Raw genomic sequence first — 24,658 nt, 5'->3', positions numbered from 1 at the left:
GAAAAAAAAAATATTTGAATTTGAACTATTTCCCTTCAAAAACAAAAATAAGAATTTTTTTATAATGAAAAAAAAAATTATTTGAATTTGAACTATTTCCCTTCAAAAACAAAAATAAGAATTTTTTTATAATGAAAAAAAAATTATTTAAATTTGAATTTGAACTATTTCCCTTCAAAAACAAAAATAAGAATTTTTTTATAATGAAAAAAAAAATATTTGAATTTGAACTATTTCCCTTCAAAAACAAAAATAAGAATTTTTTTATAATGAAAAAAAAAATATTTGAATTTGAACTATTTCCCTTCAAAAACAAAAATAAGAATTTTTTTATAATGAAAAAAAAATTATTTAAATTTGAATTTGAACTATTTCCCTTCAAAAACAAAAATAAGAATTTTTTTATAATGAAAAAAAAATTATTTAAATTTGAATTTGAACTATTTCCCTTCAAAAACAAAAATAAGAATTTTTTTATAATGAAAAAAAAATTATTTAAATTTGAATTTGAACTATTTCCCTTCAAAAACAAAAATAAGAATTTTTTTATAATGAAAAAAAAAATATTTGAATTTGAACTATTTCCCTTCAAAAACAAAAATAAGAATTTTTTTATAATGAAAAAAAAAATTATTTGAATTTGAACTATTTCCCTTCAAAAACAAAAATAAGAATTTTTTTATAATGAAAAAAAAATTATTTAAATTTGAATTTGAACTATTTCCCTTCAAAAACAAAAATAAGAATTTTTTTATAATGAAAAAAAAAATATTTGAATTTGAACTATTTCCCTTCAAAAACAAAAATAAGAATTTTTTTATAATGAAAAAAAAAATATTTGAATTTGAACTATTTCCCTTCAAAAACAAAAATAAGAATTTTTTTATAATGAAAAAAAAAATATTTGAATTTGAACTATTTCCCTTCAAAAACAAAAATAAGAATTTTTTTATAATGAAAAAAAAAATATTTGAATTTGAACTATTTCCCTTCAAAAACAAAAATAAGAATTTTTTTATAATGAAAAAAAAAATATTTGAATTTGAACTATTTCCCTTCAAAAACAAAAATAAGAATTTTTTTATAATGAAAAAAAAAATATTTGAATTTGAACTATTTCCCTTCAAAAACAAAAATAAGAATTTTTTTATAATGAAAAAAAAAATATTTGAATTTGAACTATTTCCCTTCAAAAACAAAAATAAGAATTTTTTTATAATGAAAAAAAAAATATTTGAATTTGAACTATTTCCCTTCAAAAACAAAAATAAGAATTTTTTTATAATGAAAAAAAAAATATTTGAATTTGAACTATTTCCCTTCAAAAACAAAAATAAGAATTTTTTTATAATGAAAAAAAAAATATTTGAATTTGAACTATTTCCCTTCAAAAACAAAAATAAGAATTTTTTTATAATGAAAAAAAAAATATTTGAATTTGAACTATTTCCCTTCAAAAACAAAAATAAGAATTTTTTTATAATGAAAAAAAAAATATTTGAATTTGAACTATTTCCCTTCAAAAACAAAAATAAGAATTTTTTTATAATGAAAAAAAAAATATTTGAATTTGAACTATTTCCCTTCAAAAACAAAAATAAGAATTTTTTTATAATGAAAAAAAAATTATTTGAATTTGAACTATTTCCCTTCAAAAACAAAAATAAGAATTTTTTTATAATGAAAAAAAAAATATTTGAATTTGAACTATTTCCCTTCAAAAACAAAAATAAGAATTTTTTTATAATGAAAAAAAAAATATTTGAATTTGAACTATTTCCCTTCAAAAACAAAAATAAGAATTTTTTTATAATGAAAAAAAAATTATTTGAATTTGAACTATTTCCCTTCAAAAACAAAAATAAGAATTTTTTTATAATGAAAAAAAAAATATTTGAATTTGAACTATTTCCCTTCAAAAACAAAAATAAGAATTTTTTTATAATGAAAAAAAAAATATTTGAATTTGAACTATTTCCCTTCAAAAACAAAAATAAGAATTTTTTTATAATGAAAAAAAAAATATTTAAATTTGAATTTGAACTATTTCCCTTCAAAAACAAAAATAAGAATTTTTTTATAATGAAAAAAAAAATATTTAAATTTGAATTTGAACTATTTCCCTTCAAAAACAAAAATAAGAATTTTTTTATAATGAAAAAAAAATTATTTGAATTTGAATTTGAACTATTTCCCTTCAAAAACAAAAATAAGAATTTTTTTATAATGAAAAAAAAAATTATTTAAATTTGAATTTGAACTATTTCCCTTCAAAAACAAAAATAAGAATTTTCTTATAATGAAAAAAAAAATTATTTAAATTTGAATTTGAACTATTTCCCTTCAAAAACAAAAATAAGAATTTTCTTATAATGAAAAAAAAAATATTTGAATTTGAACTATTTCCCTTCAAAAACAAAAATAAGAATTTTTTTATAATGAAAAAAAAAATTATTTAAATTTGAACTATTTCCCTTCAAAAACAAAAATAAGAATTTTTTTATAATGAAAAAAAAAATATTTAAATTTGAATTTGAACTATTTCCCTTCAAAAACAAAAATAAGAATTTTTTTATAATGAAAAAAAAAATATTTAAATTTGAATTTGAACTATTTCCCTTCAAAAACAAAAATAAGAATTTTTTTATAATGAAAAAAAAAATTATTTAAATTTGAATTTGAACTATTTCCCTTCAAAAACAAAAATAAGAATTTTTTTATAATGAAAAAAAAAATTATTTAAATTTGAATTTGAACTATTTCCCTTCAAAAACAAAAATAAGAATTTTTTTATAATGAAAAAAAAATAATTTGAATTTGAACTATTTCCCTTCAAAAACAAAAATAAGAATTTTCTTATAATGAAAAAAAAAATTATTTAAATTTGAATTTGAACTATTTCCCTTCAAAAACAAAAATAAGAATTTTTTTATAATGAAAAAAAAATTATTTGAATTTGAACTATTTCCCTTCAAAAACAAAAATAAGAATTTTTTTATAATGAAAAAAAAAATTATTTAAATTTGAACTATTTCCCTTCAAAAACAAAAATAAGAATTTTTTTATAATGAAAAAAAAAATATTTGAATTTGAATTTGAACTATTTCCCTTCAAAAACAAAAATAAGAATTTTTTTATAATGAAAAAAAAAATTATTTAAATTTGAACTATTTCCCTTCAAAAACAAAAATAAGAATTTTTTTATAATGAAAAAAAAAATATTTGAATTTGAATTTGAACTATTTCCCTTCAAAAACAAAAATAAGAATTTTTTTATAATGAAAAAAAAAATATTTAAATTTGAATTTGAACTATTTCCCTTCAAAAACAAAAATAAGAATTTTTTTGTAATGAAAAAAAAAATTATTTAAATTTGAATTTGAACTATTTCCCTTCAAAAACAAAAATAAGAATTTTCTTATAATGAAAAAAAAAATTATTTAAATTTGAATTTGAACTATTTCCCTTCAAAAACAAAAATAAGAATTTTTTTATAATGAAAAAAAAAAAATTATTTAAATTTGAATTTGAACTATTTCCCTTCAAAAACAAAAATAAGAATTTTTTTATAATGAAAAAAAAAAAATTATTTAAATTTGAATTTGAACTATTTCCCTTCAAAAACAAAAATAAGAATTTTTTTATAATGAAAAAAAAAATTATTTAAATTTGAATTTGAACTATTTCCCTTCAAAAACAAAAATAAGAATTTTCTTATAATGAAAAAAAAAATTATTTAAATTTGAATTTGAACTATTTCCCTTCAAAAACAAAAATAAGAATTTTTTTTATAATGAAAAAAAAAAAATTATTTAAATTTGAATTTGAACTATTTCCCTTCAAAAACAAAAATAAGAATTTTCTTATAATGAAAAAAAAATTATTTAAATTTGAATTTGAACTATTTCCCTTCAAAAACAAAAATAAGAATTTTTTTATAATGAAAAAAAAAAAATTATTTAAATTTGAATTTGAACTATTTCCCTTCAAAAACAAAAATAAGAATTTTTTTATAATGAAAAAAAAAAAATTATTTAAATTTGAATTTGAACTATTTCCCTTCAAAAACAAAAATAAGAATTTTTTTATAATGAAAAAAAAAATTATTTAAATTTGAATTTGAACTATTTCCCTTCAAAAACAAAAATAAGAATTTTCTTATAATGAAAAAAAAAATTATTTAAATTTGAATTTGAACTATTTCCCTTCAAAAACAAAAATAAGAATTTTTTTATAATGAAAAAAAAAAAATTATTTAAATTTGAATTTGAACTATTTCCCTTCAAAAACAAAAATAAGAATTTTTTTATAATGAAAAAAAAAATATTTGAATTTGAACTATTTCCCTTCAAAAACAAAAATAAGAATTTTTTTATAATGAAAAAACAATTATTTAAATTTGAATTTGAACTATTTCCCTTCAAAAACAAAAATAAGAATTTTTTTATAATGAAAAAAAAAATTATTTAAATTTGAATTTGAACTATTTCCCTTCAAAAACAAAAATAAGAATTTTCTTATAATGAAAAAAAAAATTATTTAAATTTGAATTTGAACTATTTCCCTTCAAAAACAAAAATAAGAATTTTCTTATAATGAAAAAAAAAATTATTTAAATTTGAATTTGAACTATTTCCCTTCAAAAACAAAAATAAGAATTTTTTTATAATGAAAAAAAAAATTATTTAAATTTGAATTTGAACTATTTCCCTTCAAAAACAAAAATAAGAATTTTTTTATAATGAAAAAAAAAAAATTATTTAAATTTGAATTTGAACTATTTCCCTTCAAAAACAAAAATAAGAATTTTTTTATAATGAAAAAACAATTATTTAAATTTGAATTTTAACTATTTCCCTTCAAAAACAAAAATAAGAATTTTTTTATAATGAAAAAAAAATTATTTAAATTTGAATTTGAACTATTTCCCTTCAAAAACAAAAATAAGAATTTTTTTATAATGAAAAAAAAATTATTTAAATTTGAATTTGAACTATTTCCCTTCAAAAACAAAAATAAGAATTTTTTTATAATGAAAAAAAGTCAAGTTTACCACAGTATTTCCTTCTAATAAAAAATATTTTGTATTTTTTTTTTTTGGTTTGTTTTCCATTTAAACAAACTGAGCCACTGCGACATGTGGCCAGGTACAGCTAGTATATATATAGTATATATATGTGTGTGTGTGTATGTGTATATATATATATATGTGGTCATGGTCATAGTTGCGATATTCACCACATTCTGAACATTTGCTGACCAGGCACAATGATTCAAAGCTGCTTCCATTACAAGTGTAAACCATTCGCAGTTCCAACGATGGACCCCATAAAGGTGGGTTAGGCTTATGATCAGTTCGGCATCCTACTTCACTGTCCTCAGCAAATTTTGAATTGATCACCGCAATGTTTCTTCTCTGTTTGAATCCGCAATGTTTCTTCTCTGTTTGAATCCGCAATGTTTCTTCTCTGTTTGAATCCGCAATGTTTCTTCTCTGTTTGAATCCACAATGTTTCTTCTAGCTTGATGGTTGAGCTGGATCGATGAATAACTCCAATAAATTACTACTCACTAAAATTCGTTATTATTCAATAATCTGTAATAATGATGAAAGGAGTTCAAGTAGGCTCTGTAGGAGTAAGCTTAACAAACCATCTTTAAACTGAAAACTATTTTTGCACTAATTCCCATATGTACAATACAATATCACAAGATTGCAAAATAATCGTTTTCGTATTCAAGGCAAACTTTTTATTGAGCCATCTGCCTATCATTAATAAAAATAAAAATAACTTACAGTTTATTACTTGCGTAAATCTACGTTTTCATTATTTTTATTTGCAGAAAATAAATTCATGAAGATATTCAGCCTTATAACAATGACAATACTGAACTCCACAATTGTGTTAATGATGCGCTACCTAAGGACACGCAAAGGAGACATGTTCATTGCAACAACTGCAGTCATCAGCACAGAGGTTTTCAAACTTGTCATTAGTCTCATCTTGATCCTTATAAATGAAAGAAGTATTTTTAAATGGGCAAATAATCTTTGGGAAAATATCATAGAAAGTCCAAAAGATTGTGTGAAAATGTCCGTCCCTGGATTCATCTACACATTACAAAATAATCTCTTTTTTATTGTCATATCAAATCTGGATGTAGCAACTGCGCAGGTAAGTTCAACAACTTCCTTAAACAACTATAATTGCATAATTCAAAATTCAATGATATCACATTCTGTTAATTTCAATTTTATTTAAAAAAATAATTGAAGATTTTTTTTTTGTAATTTTGTTTTATGGATTAATTTAAAATAACTTCCAATTAAGAACAAATAATTTTGTGTATTATTTGGACTACTGTTCACATCTTAGATGTTATTCAAACAATGTTTCAGCTGATGTAATCTCCGACCTTCTTCAGGTGCATCTTGTCAAACTTAATAATCTGTATAGAATTTTGAATGGGATCCTTTAAACCTAAACTACATAAGTATATTGCATGAGTATATGGCAACCAAGACCAGGCAGAAATAATTCTTGATTATATTCATAGTATTAAGGATTGAATATTAAATCTTGTAAAACCAAGGCTAAGCGTATTAATAGAACGTTTTATCTTTATTTTATAATCCTTACGGTAATAGTTCAAAGTTAAATAAACTACAACAAAAATAATAAAGTAATAATAATACATTACTGAAAAGTGTCTAAAGATCGGTAATATCCATAGCATTATACGATTTAATAATATTTAACTGGGAAAAGGTTTTCTACACAGGTATTCACATACACACATACTTACATATAAACATATATAAACATATATATATATATACACATGTACACATACATGCACGCATACATATATATATATACCCATACAACTACATATACACACAAATGCGCACACTTACACAATATACCCATACATACACACCCATATATATCTACATATACACTCATATATACAAATGTATGGATTTAGACATAAAGAAAGTATACCAATAGTCATACTATTAATTATAATAATAACTACGATTATCATAAAAAAGAAAACCAATTTTTAGTCCCTACACTGCTAATTAACATTAAGAAGATGAAAAGAGTAGGGTTGTGTAACTATGGCTATAGAATTGAATTATTTTAGTACTAACAGAGATGACGCATCATTGAGTATAGTTCTTTCTTAGTTATATGTGCGAATCTGGAAATTACCTTGCAATGGGGAATGTTTACTCCTTTTCTGGTTAGTAGATAGGAGCGAAATTATAATTTCTTTAATTGGGAAGATACATGTTTTCGGAAATACTATTCTAAGAAGATCTCAGATTGCAAATTACGTGTAAGAAATTAAAGTGTAGTATGTTAATGTGCTTATAGTAAGTCATTTCTTAACATGTATATCAACAATAAGAGAAAGTTATTATATGGGTCAGAAGAGGTGAGTAAGAACCTATCTTTAGAAAATGAACATTTTTATATTAGCAAAGTTTTAGTTTAGATTTTAGAGTATATATATATATATATATATATATATATATATATATATATATATATATATATATATATAAGTGTATGTCTGTCTGTTTGTTTGTCTGTGTGTCTACATTTCCCTACACAATAACTCTGTCAATTTTCAGTCTACTGACTCGAAATTTGACGGGTACTGAGATTTGGAAAAATCTCCGTAATCCGTTTTCGGCCAGAAATTTGGCTGTTAAGGGGTCAAAGTTCAACGATTTGACCTTTGAGAACTCTACCAAACACCTCCGCCAATTTTGGGTATAAACACTTGAAATTTTAGATGTAGGTTACTTGGAAATGGATCTAACTTAATAATTTGATTTGAGTCCAACACAATAAATGTTAAGGGGTCATAATAGGGGTCAAAGTTAAAAAAAGAATTGACCTCTGCGGTCTCTACCAAATTACTCAGCCAATTTCTCGTCTAAACATTTGAAATTTTACATAAAGGGTATTCAGAGATAGGGCAAGCTTTTTAATCGGTTTGTGTCGAAAATTTGAGCTACCAAAATATAAATGTATGTTTGCATGTCTGCCTAAAACTTTCGACAGAGGCGACGGATTTTCACAAGATCAGTATCATGTTGACGACAAAATACCCTAAAATTGGCTAAAAACATTAATTTCTTCACTTTCAACTGGGCACTTTTCAACAGGGAGGGGTCGCTTTTGTCGCGGATATTTTCGAAAGTCATCCCCTCTTTTCGATTGTCTAGCCTTAATTTAAAGCTACCTTACTTCCGGTTTGGCGGTGGTCGTAACAGCAAAAATGTCAAGTTTTTTCCCCGTTCTTTCCTTCCTTCACGGTACAGGTTCAAGCCTGCCCTCCTACAACCACTTTTTTTTTTTTTTTGCTCAACACACACCTCCAAATACCCGGGCAACGCCGGGCACCCATGCTAGTATATATATATATATATATACTAGCTGTACCTTCCACGCGTTGCTGTGGCTCAAATTGGCGCAATGGAAAAAGTTCCGAAATGAGAAAAAGCATGTTTCTTATAGGTTTAATTTTCCATTTCGCATGGGTACACAGTTTTTGTTGTTCCATTTTCTTAGCTGATATAGAGATTTTCCGGTTTGGTGACTCTTGAATACGTAACATAAATTGTCCATGTGAAAAAACAGTCAGTGTGTAACTGTAAGGCCCACAATTGTAAAGATTGTTCCTTGTGCTTTGTTGATGGTTATTGCAAATGACAATAAAATTGGAAAGTGCAATTTCCTAAAGTGTAATGATGTATCTGGTGGAATCATAGGAATGCATGGAATGAAGATATATTCATCTGTGAAAGGTCCTGTTAAGATTGTTGTTTCTATGATATTGTTTGTTAATTTTTTTTTACTGCAAGCTATGTGCCATTGCAAAGCTTGGATTGGTTTATATTTCACAACATGATAATTAGTACACCAAATTTCAGTTGCAATACATGCGGTGGCATCCCTGGCAAATATAGCTGTTGGATAATTAACCACTTTATCTGCTTTCACAAGAGTGTCGATGGATTTGTATTTGACTACCTCACTTGGAATTTTACATTGAATAATAGCGTTAAGTTCATGGGCATCTTTGTATTGACCTGCAAGAATAGCTCATTCACTCAGTCAAATGGAATTCTTATAACTTGAATATCTGCAAAAACCTTTTAAACTAACTATTCTTTTGATGAAATAAAATTACAGAAATTACAGAAGTTAAAAGTCAAAGAATTTTGCCCTTAACTCTGATCAGCTGGCACTTTTTCGTACCCAATTTTCCACAAGTGATGCAAAAGTTTTTGTGTGGATCGAACAGTCTGCAACTGGATATGCATATTTTGAGTTAAGTTTAATGTCTTCACGTGGAACAAAAAAGTAGAGTATTTGAGGCAAGCATTTATTTCATCTGCTGGTGTTGATTGAAGAATAACAGGTAACATTTGTCTGAAATCTCCTGCAAGCAATATTACTGCATTCCCAAATGGTCTGACATTGCCACGCAAATCTTGCAAGGATCGACCATAGCCTCAAGTGATTTTTTGCGTACCATTGTGCATTCATCCTAAACAATAAGTTTGCATTTCTGCAATATTTTTCCCCATATTGGATGTTTTGGAGATGTCGAACATGAGATTTTTGAAAAATTGAATGTTTTAAAGTAGAATAAATAATTCTTCTACTTGGCAGCAAGGTCGCAGGTATTCCTCATACAGCAAGGGCTAAGGCTATGTCATTTTGTTACCAAATGGCTGCCAAAATCAATTTAATTAGAAAGGTTTTACCAGTTACTTCTGGTGCTGTACAAGGTAGCAGTAATTTCCAAATAACTTCTATTCTCACAGTCAGTAAATTAGGTGACTAAAATAGGATTTATCCATGTTTTGACAATGCCTTATTCACTGTAATTAATTTAGGAGACTAAAATAGGATGAGGGATTAGAGATGGACAGATAGAGAGGAAGATATATAGATAGAAAAGAGAAAGTGAGAGGAAAATAGAGACAGAAAGGGATAGAGAGATAAAGGGATTGATAGATAAACAGAGAGAGGAGGAGAGTTAGAAATAGAGAGGGAGGAGACAGAGGAAAGGAGAGAGAAAGGGGCTCAAAGAGAGATGGAGAGGGTGATATAGAGAGAAAGATAGATTGAGAGAGGGAAAGGGAGAGATGGATAGAGAGAGATATTAAGAGAGGAAGAGAGAGTGGGAGAGAAACAGGTTAACTACACTTCACCGTTTGTTTCCTCGTTCAGTAGAGAAGAAATCTTTCGAGACTGAGGCAATTTTAATGTTTTGTTATTATCCAGAGTACCCCTTTTTTGGGGGGGGGGGCTAGATTTTCCTCACATTAGAAACCGACCGGATTATCTGTACTTTCACTTAACAAATTAATAAAAGAAAAACATATTGTAAAATTTGAATTTAACATGAAAATACTATTTTAAAAAATAGCACGATAACATAAGTGCATAAGTGCCACTTTAGGTACTCCTTGGGCGTTGAGTTCTATGGCGACCAGCATAATTATTTAATGGTCGCTCCCTTAGCCCCCCCCCAGTAAAGGCTAATGCATGCGCACGTAACATTTTTTTTAATTTACTGACGTTGGCTTAGTAACTAAACGATTTATTGATAATTTCGTAACCCTTAAACGCACGCCGGAAGATTTAAATTGGTTCATTATTGTTATAATGAAAAAAAAAAAAGTTTCATTCAACACAAAACCAAAAACACATATTAATGATAAATGATTTATTATTCTATTCATTCAAATTTACTAATTTTTAAATAAAAAAAGTAAAAAAAAAAGTTAATAAAAAATAGTTGCTTATGTGTGCATAAAAAACTTGTTTTTTTTTTTTTTTTTTTTTTTTTTTAGATTAGGTCCACCTTATAATCACCCCCAACCTTAAGAACAGCTTCCGGAATAAACACCACTTTTGGAGGGGGGGTGCTATTTGCCAAATTTAACTGATATTTGTTGTCAGCATACCCACCCGAAAATACTATTAAAAAAAAAGGAGGGGTTCAGTGCCCGTGGCAGAGAAGTAAATTTATTTATCAATAAAAGTTGTGGAGAAGTAAATTTATTTATCAATAAAAGTCGTCATTTAAAAAAGAAAATTGTGGAGGTGGACCTAAGTGTAAATATTTACCAAAAAAATTATCCCGAAGTTTATTACAAAAACGTTTTGTTTTCGCACTATTCAACAATTTGTTCATCCGCGCATGTAAATTAAAAAATATTTGTAAAAGTGAGAAGTTATCAGTAAATGATTTAGTTTTTTTTTAAATTTATTTATTTATTTTTTTACATTAGGTCCACCTCCATAAATGTTAAGAACGGCTTTCAGAATAAACACCCTCAACCTCTCCATGTTAACATCGGATTTCGGAATAAACACCATTTGGGGGGGGGGATATTAAAAAAAAGTCGATAAAAGTCGTCATTTAAAAAGAAATTTAAAATCAAATGTTTGTAAAAGTGAGAAATTATTAATAAATGTTTAGTAACATTTTTCGGTGCTAATGCAGAGAGTGATCCGCGCTATTTTTTAAATCGTATTTCCACGTTTAATTAAAGTTTTATGATATGTTTTTTTTATTCAATTGCAAGGTTAAAGTACAGAATAGGTACAAAACACCCTCCCCTCCCCATGTTAAGAATGGCTTTTTAAATAATAACGTTATTATTTCAGCATGGATCACTCTCTGCATGAGTACCCATTTTTCTTTTAATATTCATAAAAAGTAAAACTTTTTTCAAAATAAATAAATAAATAAATGTTTGTAAATGTGACAAATAATCGTTTAGTTATGGCAACGTCAGTAAATAAAATATGTTACGTGCGGGGTGGGGTGGGGGACTAAGGGAGCAACTATTATTTTTTTATGCTGGTCGCCATGGAACTCAACGCCCAAGGAGTACCAAAATGTAATTTTTTGTCAAATAAATAAATTTCAAGCAATTTTTGCAATAAATAATAGATAGCAACTTCTTTAATTTTACGACTCGTCCCAGCATATTATAAACACCCTAACTTCCCCATGTTAAAACGGCTTTCGGAATGAACACCCCCAACCTCCCCATATTAAGAACGGCTTTCGAGGTTTATGGAAGGGCGTTTTTTGTTTTTCTTTTAACATGGGGAGGTTAGGGTGTTTATAATATGTTGTAACATCAATAAAGGAATTTAAAATTAAAAAATTGGTAAGTACATAAATGAATTTAAATTTTTTAAATATGGGATTTTTTTTTTTTTTTTTGTGTGCTAATGCAGAGAGTGATTCGCGCTATTTTTTTTAAATCGTATTTCCACATTTAATTAAAGTTTTATGATATGTTTTCATTCTATTGTAAGGTTAAAGTACAGAATAGGTACAAAACACCCTCCCTTCCCATGTTAAGAATGGCTTTTTAAATAATGTTATTATTTCAGCACGGATCACTCTCTGCATGAGTAAGTTTTTTTTTTTTTACTTATCTGGTAATTCGAGAGTAGTTGAAACGGATGTTACCAGAAATAAAACCGGGTAAGTCTCGCAGAAACGACTTTGAAAAATATTTATATTTTATTTAATATTTTAATAATTCGCGAGGTAAATTTATTTTAATGACATAAAAACATGCCTCGACTCTAAAGATGAGTTGTCTGAAAATTTCAAATGAATTGGTCACGTAGAAATATGGTTTTATTCACTTTTAACGAACCAAATTTACATTTATATATATATATATATATATATATACTAGCTGTACCCGGCCACGCGTTGCTGTGGTTCAGTTTGTTAAAATGTAACACATTCCTCAATTGCATTTTGTTCGTTTATTTACTTTTATTATTTTTTGCAATTTTTTTAATCAATAAAAGTTGTTATTTTTTCTCCCCAAAAAAGATTAATTTTTTACCATAAATTGTTAGGTGAAAGTTGTTTTTTCAGGAAAACTTGCACTTTTTTTTAGAGAAATTTGTCAGTAAACATTTCTCTTTGAAAACGGAATTTTTATTATAAAAAGAACAGATGAATACTTTACATGAACACTGTAAATAGTTATGTGAAAGTAGAGAAAAATTTGATTCTTTTTTTCAAGAGAATGTACAAATTATTTTTTGTTTTTTAACAGATGTTCAGAAAATAAACAGAAAAATACTTCCATCATTAATTATGCAAAAAAATAAATAAAATGTTGATTTAGTGTTTCAACATAATGCTTATAAATTACGATAAAACTTGCTGAGTATGTGCTGTTTTACGGTTGTTGTAAAAATGGAACGGAAACTTAAATTTCGCTTCGTTTTAATCTTTCTTAATTTTTTAATTGTGCCCCCCCCCTCAAATGAATATAATCAAAACAGTAACATTCAACAATTGTACTTTATCTATATAAAACACAAAATATTTATTAAAAAAAAAAAAAGGTGATAACGAAAGGGAAATAATTCCATTTTTAAACGAAAAAGTCAGTTTGGTATATCTTTTTGTTATTTTTTACATAAGTCCAGCTTACCATTCACATTGGAAATGTCGACATTTATAGGTTGTAGGGTACGTTTACAACGAATAAACACTCCAATCTAGTAGATGTATCAGAATTTTTGACACCCTTATCACGAAACTGCGAATAAAATATAAAAATCTCGTAATTTCTCTTAAAAGTGGGTTGTTTATTTTCTTTATGGATTATACTTCCAAAATAAACTATTAAAGTTGTTTAAAAGTAATAGAAATTTTTTTTTTTTTTTAAACTAATGAATTTTACGATCTCAATATTTTTCAGTTTTTAAATCTATCAAAATTTTTCTATTGATTCTATTTTTACGATATTTTCAGGGTCAATGTGAAATTTTATGCCCTTTCCAATAAACCGAATATAATATTTTAGACAAACGTTTTTTTTAATTCACGCCCCCCCCCATTTTCAAGGGTCTATTAAAAAGTAAATAATTAATTTACTCACCAAAGTTTTATATATCACAAATTGAATAATAATAATAATGGTCAATAAGAAATATATTCAAATTTAAAACAAAAAAGTAGTGTTTTTAGAAATTTACCTGTAAAGTTCGAAGTTTAAAACCTTTTTTTTTTTTAAACCACGTTGTTTGTTTTTTCTTTTGTTTTTGTTTTTTTATAAAACCTTGGTCCTTGCTCCTTTAATTGAAAAAAAATTAGGGCTTGAGTTACATTTTTCGAGGAGTTGGGAAAGACAGGAGGTCGAATAATTCACGCCTCCCATTTTTAAATGTCCATTAAAAAGTAAATAATTTACTCACCAAAGTGAATATCACAAATTGAAGAGAAAAGGTCAATAAATAATATATTCAAATTTAAAACAAAAAAAGTAGTGTTTTTTTTAGAAATTTACCTGTAAAGTCCGAAGTGTAAAACCTTTTTTTTTTTTTAAACATGTTGTTTGTTTGTTTTTGTTTTTTGTTTTTATGAAACCTTGGTCCTTGCTCCCTTAATTGAAAAAAATTAGGGCTTGAGTTACATTTTTCGAGGAGTTATAAGCTTGGAAAAACGGGGTGCCAGCATACCCGAAAAGCTATAAAAGTTGATGTGTCGTATGTGAACGATGAGTTGGACGTAATGTAAAAATGTACCGAATTTAAAAGGGAACGAAATTCAAATTTCCTTTCCATTTTTACAACAACCGTAAAGCAGAGCATTCTAGGCAAATTTTACATAACTTACTGTATTAATGCTATTTTTTTAAGCAAAAAAAGAAAATATTTAGGTTTGGCTATAAATTCGTAAACTCATTTCACCCTAAATAATTTAGGTGACTGAAATAGAAATCTAATTGAATCTTTAATTTCCTGAATAGTGTGCGAGAATTCATTTTTCTTCGAGTTATATCGAATTCATTAATACGGACTTTAGGGGCTTTTTTCGTAATGTTACTGTAAAAATTATGTTTTATTGTTACAAATTACGATGCTTTAAAAGAATCGAAAATAAATTCTTGCGTTTTTTATTTACTACTGAAAACCATAACTTTAGTAAAAGTATTTTTTGTTTAAACAAAATAAAACATTTTCACTAAGAGTTAAGTAAAAATAATTAGTCCATTATATTCTGCGATCATTATTTGATAAATACTACAATTTTCATTAAAATTGGTTAATTTCCTGATATTTGGTGAATTTTTAAGTAAAGGGAGGGGTCAAAATGTTTATACACTTTGAGCGTCGGCATTCATTTTATCCGTACCTACCATTTTTCGATGAATATTTTATATGAAAGCGACTATGTGTGGTTAATTTAAATTAAATTTCAATCACGTGGTTACATTATCAATAATCATGTGATTAAACCCATTGAAAATTTACCGATATTGTAAACACATTCTGTTTACATTAAGCCTGTAATTTTTTTTAGTGATACAGTTTTGGCAAAACCGTGAAATCAGGAGAAAGAAATGTCCAGAAAATCGCTAGATTTTTAACTTTTATCATCTGAAATTTTCAAAAATCGCTAATTCCCCCCCCCCCAACTCCATATTTTAACTTCCTAGCATAAAAAAATTATAAATATAGTATATTCAATATATAAAATGTTCCATGTTTTCTCACTATATGTTTCTGGAATTATATTGAAGCGGTTAGCTCCCCAGAAGGCTTACATATTTTATCAGTTAGTTTTACCTGTTTTTTCAGAGAGGGTATTCTTTTTGCAGGAAACAAATCATAAACTCAAACTTTTTATAATAAAAGTTAAATTGAAATATACTGCAAATTAAACATCACAATAATGGTGCAACATATTTTGAAATTAGAAAAATAAAAAAACAAAAAAACTTTAGCATGTTAAAAGTATTTAGGTTGGTAGATAATTAAATTCTACTGTATTGGTATAAGTTTTTTTTATGTTGTTTCTATCGTATTTTAAACTAAACGTCGGAGGTTGGAATCCCCCCCCCCACAAATCGATTTTATAGCGAGATTTAAGAATGGTTAGCCGAAAAAAGGTGAAAAACAAAACATATAATGAATAAATAATTGTTACCAAAGGTAATAAATGCTACTTTTTTTACTTACATGAATGAGTTTATTTTATGTTTTAAAGTATTTTCACTAAGAGTTAAGTAAAAATAATTAGTTGATTATATTCTGCGATCATTATTTGATAAATACTGCAATTTTTATTAAAATTGGTTAATTTCCTGATTTTTGGTGAATTTTTAAGTAAAGGGAGGGGTCAAAATGTTTATACACTTTGAGCGTCGGCATTCATTTTATCTGTACCTAACATTTTTTGATGAATATTTAATAGGAAAGCGACCACGTGCGGTTTATTTATCAATAATCATGTGATTAAACCCATCGAAAATTTACCGATATTGTAAATACATTCTGTTTACATTAAGCCTGTAGTGTTTTTTTTTTAGTGATGCTGTGTTGGCAACTGAGATTTTAAAAAAACCCGCGAGATCAGGAGAAAGAAATGTCCAGAAAATCGCTAGATTTTTAACTTTTATCATCTGAAATTTTCAAAAATCGCAAATTCCCCCTCCCCCCAAAAAAACTCCCTATTTTAACTTCCTACCATAAAAAAATTATAAATATAGTATATTCAATATATAAAATGTTCCGTGTTTTGTCACTATATGTTTCTGGAATTATATTGAAGCGGTTAGCTCCTGTATTTTATCAGCTAGTTTTAACTGTTTTTTCAGAGAGGGTATTTTTTTTTTTTTTGCAAGAAACAAATCATAAACTCAAACTTTTTATAATAAAAGTTAAATTGAAATATACTGCAAATTAAACATCACAATAATGGTGCAACATATTTTAAAATTAGAAAAATAAAAAAACAAAAAAACTTTGTTTAGCATGTTAAAAGTATTTAGGTTGGTAGATAATTAAATTCTACTGTATTGGTATAAGTTTTTTTTTATGTTGTTTCTATCGTATTTTAAACTAAACGTCGGAGGTTGAATTTTTTTTTTTTTTTTGCTGTTATTTCTTGCTTTTTACAATTTTCGACTAAATACTTCTAAATTTCGTATTTTAAACTAAACTTCGAAGGTTGGAATGCCTCCCCCCACCTAAAATGTACTTGGAAAAATCGATTTTATAGCGAGATTTAAGAATGATTAGCCGAAAAAAAAGTGAAAAACAAAACAAATAATCAATAAATAATTGTTACCAAAGGCAATAAATGCTACTTTTTTTTTTACTGACATGAATGAGTTTATTTTATGTTTTAAAGTATTTTCAAGAGCTTTCGGGTGTGTGGGTGTGAAATATCTCCAGATTTTCTAGAATTTCCTGCTAGATTGCAAACGAAATCTCCAGATCTAGCAGGAAAACCGCTAAATTGTAACACTGGCCACGTGACAGGAAGCGGTAATAAATAATTGTCCCTAAATAAAAAAAAATGGCCTATCTGTACAAAGAAACCCACCTATTTATCATAGAAAAATTAAGTATAATGTTATAATTAAAAAGAAATATATAAAAACACACATGGATATAGTAAACATATTATACCAAAACGTGGAAGTCATATGTCCAGTGGTTTTTTAGACTATTAATTGCGAACGAACCAAGAGTTACATTTATATATATATATATATATATATATATATATATATCTCAAAATTTATGTATTAAAATTTTATAGTTTGAAAAAGTTAATCTTCAGTTTTGGCAAATTGCAAACAGAATCCTGAACAGAAGTGTGTGCTCTATCCCAACTATCATCAATGGACCTGAGTTAATCTCGTCAGCATCAGACAAAGCCAAACTCTTTGCCAAGAACTTTGCAGCCAATTCTATCCTTTGCGACCAAGGCCGCCAACCCCCAATTTTTCCTCCTGTATCAGAAAACACACTATATGATATACAAATATCTGTACGTGATGTTGCCAAGCTAATCAAAAACCTTGATTCCAGTAAAGCAACTGGTCCTGACGGTATTCCAATTATAGTACTCAAAAAACTTCAACCTGAACTAGCGCCCATACTTACAAAACTGTTTAAACGTTGTCTTAAGGAAAATTGCTTCCCATCACCCTGGAAAATCTCATCAGTATGCCCTGTATTTAAGAATTCAGGTGATCGTTCATCCCCCTCTCAGTACAGGCCAATAAGTCTCCTTTGCATCATGAGTAAGTTGCTGGAATCTGTGTTAAATAGAGAAGTAATCAACCATCTCAGCAAAAATAACCTTCTTAGTGACACACAATATGGTTTCCGTTCTCCTAGATCTACAGCAGATGTGCTTACAGTTATATCTCATAGGATTAGCAAATCTCTCGACGGAGGCAACCTTTCTAGGGCAATTGCTCTTGACATATCAAAGGCCTTTGATAGGATATGGCATAAAGGTTTACTTCACAAGATCTCCAGCTATGGTATAGCTGAAAATGTCTTCTCAATTATTAAATCATTTCTCTCTGATAGGTTCATAAGAGTAGTAGTTGATGGGCAAAAATCAGAAGCTCACAGTATAAATGCTGGAGTCCCTCAGGGGTCCATCCTGGGCCCAACTCTTTTCCTGATCTACATTAATGATCTTCCAAATCACATCCTTACATCATTCGTAGACATTTTTGCTGACGACACTACCATCTATGGTAGCACATCTAAGACAGTAAACGACCAAGTTCTCTCTGATTCTCTCTCCTCTGATCTTGATCACGTTGTACAATGGGGAAAGCAGTGGCTGGTTACTTTTAATGCATCTAAAACCAAGCTTTTATCTTTACATCATCAACGTTCTGATCCCCATCTGGCATCAATTAAAATGAATGGCTCTCGTCTTGGGGAGGCCTCAAGTTTTGACAAGCTTCTGGGCTTGACCTTTTACTCCTGATCTTAAATGGAATACATACATCAAATCTGTTGCCAAGGCCACTGGAAAAATGGTGGGATCTTTCTATCGATCCAGTAGATATCTCACTGCTGATGCAATTCTCTATCTATATAAGAGCCAGATACGTCCAAGGATGGAATACTGTTGCCACATATGGGTAGGAGCTGCTAGAAAAGACTTGTTCTGCCTTGATAGGGTTCAATATAGACTTTGTGGCCTGGTGGGAGATGTCCTTTTCTCTTCGCTGCAACCTCTATCTCACAGAAGAGATGTTGCGAGTTTGTCTCTGCTTTATCATTATTTTCATGGAAAGTGTTCGACTGAGCTTCAATCTATGGTCGCCCCTCGCCAAACTTTCACAAGAAACACTAGACTAGCTGAAAACATTATCAATAATTTCCCCCACTCTTTATCTGTGCCTAAACTTAAACATAGATTCCATGATCAAAGCTTCTTTCTTAGAACTGCACGCCTGTGGAATTGTCTTCCGTTTTCCTGCTTTCCAGCTGTCTATAATATGGTTGTCTTCAAGTCCAACGTGAACAAGTTTCTGATGAGCCGTTCCACTTAACAAATTTACCGAACTTCCATTACTATCGATTACTATATTGTCCTTTTGACTACTGTACACTCTTTAACCCTTATCCTTGAGTGGCCTATCGGCCTTGATAAGTGGTGACGCCTATGTAAAAAAAAACAAAAAAAAACAGAATTTTTTATTGTTTGAAAACAAAGAATAAAATTGAATAAATCTATTTCCTTAACCCATGAGTTTTCGATGATTATTCTTCTCCTCAGATGAAAAATATTAGCAAATGTTTTTATTGGTTTGTACCTTATTTGCTAAAAGCAATAAACATAGAAAATTGAAGTTTTTAAAACATTTTAGATACACAGAATAAGGGAATTGGATATTGAGGCAGAAAAAGGATATTGTACTTTAAATCCAAAATGAATGTTAAATCTTGAAATGGAAATTCCTGGTAGTAAGGAGGTAAAGAGATCCATTGTGACTTTTTGTCTTTCCAAAGTATTAGCTCGCAATCAAATGCAAACGTATTTCCTTCGTTTCACCATTAGTTATATAAGCTATCTGCAAAGATTTTGTTTATATAAGATTCAAAAATTAAAACCAAGTGATGAATATATAATCTGAATAAGAAAATATATCCGGAGGCAAAATAAAAGAATGGTTTATCAAAGCATAATAGTCATTAAAAAATCAGATGCAGCTTTCGTGAGCAAATTTATAAAACCACAAAAGTCAAAATATTTATGCTTACTACGCCTTAAAAACTCTCAAATTTAATTTCTATTCTACATTCTGAATTAATTTTAATAATAAGAGACAATAGAGGGTAGGGGTGGAAGATAGTTTGAAGAGAGGAGAAAGAAAGGAAGCTTGTGATAGTTGGCACGTGTTAAAAGTCTAGACATGCAGATTCAAACTATTTAGGTTAAGGTTTTAGTCGGATGCATAGCAAAAATTAGTATGTAAAGATGAGAAAGAAGACAAGGAAAAGAAAAAGAAAGACAAATGATGTTATGGGAGGGGGATTATGTATCTAACAGGAGGAGGTGGAGGCTTTTTTTTATATATTTATATGTTGCTTTTTTCAGTGATATTCTAAGAAAAGAGAGAAAGACAGAAAAAGGGAAAAATAAAAGCAACTAATTACTTATATTCCAATCTATTTAATGCTAGTTAAAAGGAAACGTGCATGTCCAGTATATAAAGTAAAGTCAAATGTATGCTGTTAAAGCAATTAATATAACAATTAATAATTGAATATAATATTTAATTAAAATTTTGGAGTTAGAGTAGTCTGTGAAAATGCTGCATATATTCAACAAGATATATGAAAACTGCTGGGTTCTTCTTCCTCACTTACTTTCTCACCTTCAGCCGGAACTTTCTTTAGGAAGGGACTTTTCTCTCCTCTCACTGTTCTCTCTGCTTGAGCAAAAGCACAATCGCCTATTTGGTCTTTTATTCCTCTCAAATCTCAGGAATTCTCGTGGTTAGTCCCACCCTCTTTCCCATAAAACCAACCACACTTACTGCTTCTTTTTCCTCTTCTTCCTCTCCCAGCCTGTGTTTCTGTCTTTTGAAGGTGAGTGCATTAGAAGAATTACTACTACACCCCCCCCCCCGATCCTATGATCACACATGAAACACTGGGGGGGGGGAGTCTTTTGCGCCTTGTGCTTCTTCGTGGCAGAACAACACTTACTGTGCCTTCATCTGAAATGTCATCAACTAAGTCGTCATCTTAATCCACACTGGGTGACTGGTCACCCAGCGTCTCTCATTGATGGTCACACATCTCTCTTTACCACTTTCTGAAGGCGTGTCAGAGTAGGCCATTGGTGGGCCCGGTCCTATTATAGGTCGTAGGACTCTCATATGGCATGGCATTCCATCAACCAATATATTTTGCGTACTGGTATTCCTAGTCACACGCCCCATTCCATACTTTGTAGTACATCGTCCGTGTGAAGCTTTTACCAACACTCGGTCACCCATTTTGTAGACAGTTTACTGTTGATTGTCTATTGGTGCCATTATTACATCAATTCCTTTAAGCTGTATGTAGTATCAATGGGCCATATTGGCAGATGCTATAGCAGATGACAAGTCACCCTTTGGCTTATGTTGTACCAATATACTGCCTCTGGTATGCTACACCATTTCCTGGCTGCAATCCTTTTGACATCACTTGATGATGCTGTTACCGGATGGAACATATGCACAACAAAATCAAAGTCTGATTCTTCATTCATCCATGAAGGCTTTAAACAAGCTGCTCCAAAAGGTAGTGTCATAATCTGTTAGAATCTCTGACAGCGAACCTCGTTCATAGGAGTTTTTAGTTGATTGATTATACATTTTACATTCTGCCAAGCAATGCGTCGCCAGACGGCAAACCGAGCAGTCAATCAATGTCAAAAAATGGGCCCCATCATAATGAGTGATATCCATCGCTATCCTATGCCATTTTTGTTCAACATTCAAAGTCCCCTTTGACCAGCGTATGGGTAACGGATCGATCGACTGAGACTCTTTGCATTCTTTGATGACGGTTCTCACAGCGGCCCTGGAAACCCCAGGGTTAATTCGCTTCACAAAGTAGAGTGTCCGCTTCACACCAGGATGACCGCTTTGTTGGTAAACAATTTTGATCTGGTCCAACCTGACTGAGTTCACAAATGCAGTGCAGACATGTTGCACATGTTCGGTTTTTCTCTTAATCGCATCAAGCCACCGCTGATGCACCTCTCGTCCATTGATCCGCCTTGTTTTGGCTAGATTTGACCAAGACTACATCCATCAATAGTGCATATTCCTTCACCAGTTTCATTATTGTATCAAGATTCCATCAGATGAGCATCTCACTCGTAGCTTTAGTTCGTACCCTGGCTCTGCCGGTAAGGATATTCGAGACCTATTTATGAAACATGCGGAATCGGTGAATAAGTGTAAGGTGAACATCTTCCAGAGGATTGCCAAGTTCATTCCTTTAATGATGGTATCGAATTCTGCTAGGTTTATATGTTGGGAGTCCTTTTCTGGGCCTAACTAGCACGCACCCTCTATCACAGTCCCATTATATATCAGTGACACACCGGTAGCAAAAGAGCTTGCATCGATCCAGACTTCAAGAGCTTTGCCATTTTGCTTTGCGCATACTTTGCACCATTTGCTTTGCACCAGATTTTCTTTATCGAGTCTGGTGAGAACCTCCTTGATCATGGTGTTGATAGGGGCATCATTTACTTTGTCGTTCCACCCTGTAGTGACATAAGATGCTCTCCTTTTGTAAATGCCAGAGCAACACGAAGCCAACCATCCACGGGAAGGTGTCCAACCAACTTGCCACAAAGTGAAAATATATTTCGTCGTGTTATGACATGAAGCATGTCTGGGATCTTGTTCCCTCTTCACCAATGCAGAGCATTATCTTCTCCTCAGACCTGCAAACCAAGCACTTGCGCACCATCCTGCAGTTTCTCTGATTTTTTGCTGAAAAGTCCGAAGTTGCTGACACTTGCTGACATGCTCCTTCACATGTGCTGCAGGCACAACACTTTCATCCACATATACATCGTCAATATAAGCAGATGTGGCCTGTTGTATATGCTTGTCCTTCGTCAGGATAGCATCAACAATGGCTTGCATGATGGATGGTGCCACATTGAGTCCAAACCCCATGCGGGTCAGGCAATACCTCTGTCCTCTGATCACTACTGCTTGGGATGGCCACAGTGATTTGTGCACGCTTACTTGAAGGTATGCCTTGCGAAGGTCCAATACCAATGCATTTGATCCTGCCTACCGCCATTCTCTCAATTTTTCAGTGCCTCGTTTCCCAGACACCTTGATGCCACATGTCCTTGCTTCTTGCATTGGATAACAGTATATCTCTGGAAGCACCCTGCCTGCTTTGCCTGCAGTCTCTGGCAAAGTGATTGAGACCTCCACACTTGTGGCACCCTGCACTTTAACTGCATCCTGCTGGTCAGGAGTTGAAAGTTGGTCCACAGGTCTTGCATCCTGCTGGTCAGGGGTGGAAAGTTGGTCCTGACACGAAAGCGCAATTGAACCATCGATCAGAGGGATTTTCTTCTATTAACCGTGCAAGATCCTGCAGGTAACCCAGGTATTCATTGATAGTTTCCCCAGGGCACAAATGACGGTAGACAAACTTGTCACATGCTACAAAAGGGTCCAGCGCAAAAGCCACAAGGAGAGCTCATTTTACTTGCTTCAAATCTGCCCTTTGGTCCTGGGGTAATCTCCGGTATACAGACAGCATGCCATCTCTTAGCCTGAGTAGTAAAATATGCTCAACATTGTCAACCCTACACATTTTGCATACCAGTTCCACCTGTTCCAACCATTCGGACACTGTGTGATGCCATGGAATTCAGGGATAAGACGGATATCAAATGCTTTGCCTGCCATTTGTAAACCGAAATAGCTTGAAAACTGCTGGGTTCTTCAGCCTCACTTTCTTTTTCACCTTGAGTGGGAACTTTCTTTAGAAAGGGACTTTGCTCTCCTATCACTGTTTTCTCTGCTTGAGCAAAAACACTGTCGACTATCCATTTGAGTTCAGTCTTTTATTCCTCTCAAATCTCGGGAATTATCGCGGTTAGTCTCACTCTCAGAACAAGACCAATTAAATTTTGTCTCATCAGACCATAGAACATGGTTCCAGTAATCTATGGGCTTTGTTGACATGTCTTTAGCAAACTATTTGCGAGCTTTCTTGTGTTTTGCCTTCAAAAGAGGCTTCCTCATGGGGTGACAGCCATGCACACCAATTTGAGGAGTACAAAGATAAGTGTGTTATGCCTACAGTCAAGCATGGTGGTGGAAATTTCATGATCTGGGGTTGCATGAGTGCTGCAGATATTGGAACGTTACATTTCATTGAGGGAAACATGAACTCCAACATGTACTGTGAAATACTACAGCAGAGCATGATCTCCTCCCTCCAGACAACCACTGCTTTACTGAAGAGGCTGAGGGGGGTAAAGGTGATGGACTGGCAAAGACTTGAACCCAACAGAACATTTTTGTGGCATCTTCAAGCGTAAGGTGGAGGTGTGCAAAGTCTCAAATATCCGCCAGCTTCATGACGTCATAATTGAAGAGTGGAAGAGCATTCCAGTGACTACATGTGAAGCTCTGGTAAACTGGATGCCCAGGAGAGTAAAGGCAGTTTTGGATAATGATGGTGGTCACACAAAATATTGAGAGTTTACATGTTGTATGTTAATATTGACAACTTTTGTTGCCAGGGATTTAGCTTGTAAT

The 24,658-nt window shown here is 30.1% G+C and overlaps 1 protein-coding gene across 10 annotated transcripts in view; it reads left to right on the top strand.

The window, feature by feature from the left end:
• The window catches only part of LOC145247890 (UDP-N-acetylglucosamine transporter-like), a 558,987-nt gene that overhangs the window by 491,621 nt on the left and 42,708 nt on the right, over positions 1-24,658 (top strand). For all 10 annotated transcript variants that reach the window (XM_080109505.1, XM_080109504.1, XM_080109509.1 and 7 more), the window contains one exon: positions 5,845-6,176. In XM_080109505.1, the coding sequence (XP_079965631.1) occupies positions 5,845-6,176 (332 nt within the window). The remainder of the gene's footprint in view (positions 1-5,844; positions 6,177-24,658) is intronic.

The sequence above is a fragment of the Euprymna scolopes genome, chromosome 26 (assembly GCF_053919585.1).
Source record: "Euprymna scolopes isolate OS-2025 chromosome 26, ASM5391958v1, whole genome shotgun sequence".
Lineage (NCBI taxonomy): Eukaryota > Metazoa > Mollusca > Cephalopoda > Sepiida > Sepiolidae > Euprymna > Euprymna scolopes.
The sequence above is the reverse complement of the archived record's forward strand: the minus strand, read 5'-3'. Positions and strand labels throughout refer to the sequence as shown.